This window comes from Lissotriton vulgaris, chromosome 10 (genome assembly GCF_964263255.1).
Source record: "Lissotriton vulgaris chromosome 10, aLisVul1.2, whole genome shotgun sequence".
In the NCBI taxonomy this organism is placed as follows: domain Eukaryota; kingdom Metazoa; phylum Chordata; class Amphibia; order Caudata; family Salamandridae; genus Lissotriton; species Lissotriton vulgaris.
The window spans coordinates 458432339-458437600 of NC_141698.1; the positions used below are offsets into that span (position 1 = coordinate 458432339).

At 38.4% G+C, this 5262-nt stretch overlaps 1 protein-coding gene across 1 annotated transcript; it reads right to left on the bottom strand.

Annotated features, from left to right (window-relative positions):
- Positions 1-1938: 1938 nt before the first annotated feature.
- LOC147685405 (uncharacterized) lies at positions 1939-4226 on the bottom strand. The gene is made up of 3 exons (XM_086939781.1): positions 4083-4226; positions 3302-3517; positions 1939-2196 (listed from the first exon to the last, which is right to left on the bottom strand). The coding sequence occupies exons 1-3, from the start codon at positions 4224-4226 to the stop codon at positions 1939-1941; spliced, it is 618 nt and encodes a 205-aa protein (XP_086795907.1).
- Positions 4227-5262: the final 1036 nt, after the last annotated feature.

Consider the following 5262-nt stretch of genomic DNA (forward strand, 5'->3'; position numbering starts at 1 on the left):
CCTCTGTCTGCCGATATTCATGGGCCTCTACCACAAATATGACTGTACCACCTTGTGATGTCAGTCCATTTTCTATAAGTTTAATAGGTATAGTTTTTCTTATGTTGACCGGAATGAGTATAGCATTAGGGTCATTCTGTAGGAGACTTGTGTCATCCTCTAGGAGTTGAGCTGCTATTCTAGCTGCCTCCCTATCGTCGTCACTGTCCACCATTTTACTGGCAGAACAGTTTTTGTTGCAGATCAAGTTTCAAGGAAAACAAAAGATTAGGTGCACAATATTTGGGAATGCTGTATCCTTCAACGTTGACTAAACCAAAACTCTACATAGGAATCTCTTCCTATTAAGTTCTGGTGGATTTTAACCTTTTACCCACTCCAGACGTCTTTTGGAGTATTTACGGGAAAAAAGGGTCTGTGTGAAAAAGCACGACTGAGTTACTCTAACGTCTTGCGTTAGTTTTATCGCCTTACCAAACATTGGGCGCCATGTAGTGTAGTTCCTATATTCCCAATAGGCTCTGCGCATTGGAATAATATATTCAGCAGTGTAGACATAGGACTGAGGTCGACTAGGTCTCTACTGACTATATTAAGGTTTGCCAGCTAGCTCAGAGGTCACTAGAAACTTTCTCAAATAAACGAGGGGTTTAACCTCCCTGGATAGACAAGAAGGGATTAGCTTCCGACAACCATATAACATGACAACTTTGCTCCCTCAGAATAAGAGTGTATCTCTAGAGTCGTGTGAAAACAATAGACAGCTATTTCACTCAGTCAATTGTGCGTTCTTAGTTTCACAAGAGAGAGACGGGCGTTTTCAATAAAAGGTATAATTTATTGAGCAGTCTTCCTTCTCATGCAAGAGAAATGAATTGCCACAATTGCAATACTTAATATGAAGTAAAGTGCGTACAATAAAAGGAGTATTATGAAATAATACTGTAAAAGCATTGATATGGTTTCTTAGCCAAACGTTACTTTAAAATGGATAAAATATATACATACACATATACATTGACTAACGTACTCAACTGGTGCTTCTAAAATACGCCTAACCCAGTGTACCTGACCTAAGCCTAATACGTGGGAAGAAGTAAGTAAGTAGCAGTTTAAGTTAAGTTGGTTTTGCCAAGAATCTGATTCAAGAATTCTCTTTAAGGGTTTAGACAGCACCGTACCTTGGGAATAGAATGCAGGAGGTCTGGTATCTCTCCTTCAGGACTCGATATCCCAGCAACCCGCAAGGGTAGGCTGGAAACGCCAGAGCTGGATTTTCTCGGCTGGAGACAAAGACTGCGTCTTTCTCAGCGCGTCAAAGAGGAGGGGCAGCGTCCGTGGGCTCTCGCATCAGCAGGGCTCTCGGCAAGTAGATAGCTGCTAAGCTCCAAAACCACCACCGTGTTTTTGCTTAAGGCAACATTGGTATATTTATACCTGAAAGGTGCCGGGTTTAACGTAAGGTTGGACATAAGACGTCAATAAAGATGTCACTAAGAACTGGCCATTCTTACAGTGCTTGCAGGAGTTCTATTACAAATCAAAACAAAGCAAACTGGGATTTCCCAGGTTGCTGGAGGTTTGGTGTGTCGAAAGAACGCGTTGTGCTTTCTAGGAAGTAGCTTCTGCCGTGCCTTGGACTGCAAGGGCTATTTACTTAAATATGGATCTAATTCTTATGCCATTATAGGGATATTATTGATTATAGCCGTACATGGGCATAAAATACCAATATTGATTCAGGTTCCTAGATAAAAACACAATAATATATGTATATATGCATTTATAGTTTTGAAGAGCAAATACATATTTATTGCTAGTAAATAATGAGTATTGAAAAGTGTTTACAATTTTTTAATATTTAGAATTATTATATACATTGGTTAACATTATTTAAACTTTGCATTTGTGTTATGTTTTAATGACGTTTATGTAAGCTTAAGCGATTATTTCTAGAATGCATCCATTTCTAAATATAACATTTAAAGTTTTTGGCAAGTTCTGCATGAGAGCTTCTGCAAAGTCTTCTACCTCTGTTGGTATATTGAGGTAGTCCATTAGAATAGTATTTTCGATGTCCATGGATTTTAAAAGTTCAGTGTCTTGAAATTGTACAGTTATGGTACTTTTTTCCTGCGTAGTATTTTCAATTCCATATATTGTAATAGTAATTTTTTCCGAAGGTGGTTCTATTATCTGCAAAGTAAAACATAATTGTTAATAGAGGCATATAGTGTGCATTGTTATTATATTTAGTCATTGGAGTAGTACAGATGTTGAGATTGAAAGTGATAGATTTAAAGAGAGAGAGTGAGGTAGAGAGAGAGAGTGAGGTACTTATTTAGAGGCAGATAGTGAAGTTGTGAGGTATTGAGATAGAGAGTGAGGTAGTGATAGTGATGTAGTGATATTTTGAGAGAGAGATGTTGTAAGATAGTGAGTTAGTGAGATTAATAGAGTTGAGTATTGAGTTAGAGATATTGATGTAGTGAGAGAGTGAGTTAGAGAGAGTGAGTGAGGTATATTTCGAGTGAGGTAGTGAAAGTGAGAGAGTAAGGAAGTGAGATAGAAAGAAATAGAGTGAGGTAGTGAGATAGAGAGAGAGTGAGGTAGTGAGATAGATAGAGACTGAATTTGTGATGTAGTGAGACAGAGAGTGAGGTAGTGAGATAGAGAGTGAGGTCATTAGAGAGTGAGGTAGTGATAGATAGTGATGTAAAGAGGTATTGAGAGGGAGAGTTAGTGAATTAGTGAGATACTGATGTAGTGAGATAGAGAGAGTGGTGTAGTGATGTAGATAGAGTTAGGTAGAGAGAGAAAGTGAGTTAGTGAGAGTGATTGATTGAGATAATGAGAGAGAGAGTGAGGTAGTGAGAGAGAGAGAGAGAGAGAGAGTGGTAGAGAGATAGTGAGTTAGTTTTAGAGAGAGAATCAACCACATATACATATAGACTTAGTTACATAGAGGTAGACATACACTATGTTAGTCACCCACACATAAAGAGCCACCCAAATATACATACAGAGCTACTCACACATATATACAGAGCCATACAGATACAGAGCCACACACATACACACATACATACATAGCCACCCACATACACATACAGAGCCACTCAACATACATACTGAGGCATTCACATAGAGAGTTACGCATACACATATATAGCCACCCAAAAACACACACAGAGGCACCCACGTACCCATTGAGACATGCATACATTGAGCTACACACACTTAAAGCCACACATACACATTGATCCACACAGGTATACAAGTAAAATCTTTTTTCACTTACTTCGATATGTGTATTCCGAGTAGTATTTAACATTTTTTCATTATTAAAATCGTGGACGGTTAAGTGTGTCATTTTCACATAAGTTCCAAGTGTGATTGGGAATTCCGTTGCATTTCCCCACAATGTTATTTTAACAGAGTCTGTTGTGTCAATAACTGTAATAGATTTTAATTTTGTTTCTTGTCCTGACACAAAAATGTTTTTAGTTTCTTCTTCCTGTAAAAGATAAAGTAAATATTAGTATTAATTTATTTTGTATATATAGTGTTAGTATAGCAGACAGAGTGCGGTGCAGACAGAGTGCGGTGCAGACAGGGTGCGGTGCAGAGAGGGTGCTGTCCAGACAGAGTGCGGTGCAGACAGAGTGCGATGAAGAGAGAGTGCGGTGAAGAGAGAGTGGTTGAAGAGAGAGTGCGGTGTAGAGAGAGTGTGGTGAAGAGAGTGTGGTGAAGAGAGAATGTGTTGAAGACAGTGTGGTGTAGAGAGAGTGTTGGGAATAGAGAGTGGGGAAGAAAGAGTGTGGTGTGGAGAGAGTGTTTGAAGAGAGAGTGTTTTCAAGAAACAGTGTGTGGAAGTAAGAGTGTGTTGAAGAGAGTGTTGTGATGCGAAATTGTGTTGAATAGAGTGTTTTTGAAACAGTGCGTTGGAGAGAGAGTGTGTTGGAGATAGAGTATGGTGAAGAGAGAGTGTGTGGAAGAGAGTGTGAGAGAGTGTGTGGGAAGAGAGTATGTGGGAAGAGAGTGTTTGGAGAAGAGAGTGTGTGTTGTACTTATTAACATACCTCGGATATTGTCCCCGATATGCTCATTAATGTCCGTAATTTGGCTTCTCTTTTTGTTTTAATAGGTGATACTGGTGGAGCTGGTGGTTCTAATATGTTTTTTGCTTCTTGTAGAATTTCACTTGTAAGTGTTAAACGTATCATCCTTGATATTTTTGTATGTTTGGTTAATAGTACAACATTGTTGTTTGCCAGGAAATTCCTTATAATAATTCCATGCCCTTGTTTGGTTTGATTGTAAAAATCGTCATTATAGCATGTGGCTTTAATAGAACCACTTTCATCTGCTAGGGCAAGGTGGTATAAGATTTTGTTTTCTTTCTTAGCATTTTGGTAGTTTGTTTTTGGAGAACATGTTACAATATTTGCTCTTATTGCCTTCTGAAAAGGTTTGCTTCCCTCTTGTTTTCCCATCTTAATTTCTTGTATAGAAATCATCTGAAATGAGTAAAAATTGTGAGTATACATTTTGGATATAACTGGTGAAAACATTTTACTGTATCTTAAACTAACATATTAAATTGTACAACAGGCTTATTAAATCGAGAGAGTTATGTAGTGAGGTAGATAGAGAGTGAGATAGTGAGAGACAGAGAGAATGAGGTATTGTAAGAGTGAGGTAGTGAGGCTGAGGAATGTTGTGAGGTAGTGAGATAGAAACAGAGAGTGATGTTGTGAGTTATTGAGATAGAGAGAGAGTGAGTTAGTGAAATAGAGAGTGTAAGTTATTTAGTGTGATAGAGAGATTGAGAGAGTGAGGAAGTGAGATAGAGAGAGAGTGATGTAGTGAGTTAGAGAGAGAGTGAAGTTGTGAGGTAGTGAGATTGAGAGTATGTTATTGAGTGAGTGATGTACTGAACTTTTGAGAGACTGAGTCGTGATATAGTGAGGTAGTGAGAGTGAGATAGTGAGAAAGAAATAGATTGAGTGATGTAGTGATAGAGAGAGAGTGATGTAGTGAGTTAGAGAGTGAAGTTGTGAGGTAGTGTGTTAGAGAGTGATGTAGTGAGAGAGTGAAGTATGTAGATAAAGTGATTTAATGAGGTATTGAGAGAGATAGTTAGTGATGTAGTGATATTGTGATGCTGTTATTTAGAGAGAGCTGAGTAGTGAGGTAGAGAGAGTGATTGAGTTAGTGAGAGAGAGGGTGAAGTAGTGTGAGAGCTAGTGAGGTAGTGAG

What these genes read in the sequence shown, in the direction of transcription:
- LOC147685405 (XM_086939781.1), bottom strand. Translation starts at nt 4,226, where the DNA reads ATGATACGTTTAACACTTACAAGTGAAATTCTACAAGAAGCAAAAAAC. An exon ending in TATCGGGGACAATATCCGAG is followed by an intron (nt 3,518 to 4,082) that starts GTATGTTAATAA and finishes TATCTTTTACAG; the next exon opens with GAAGAAGAAACTAAAAACAT. An exon ending in CTCGGAATACACATATCGAA is followed by an intron (nt 2,197 to 3,301) that starts GTAAGTGAAAAA and finishes TTTACTTTGCAG; the next exon opens with ATAATAGAACCACCTTCGGA.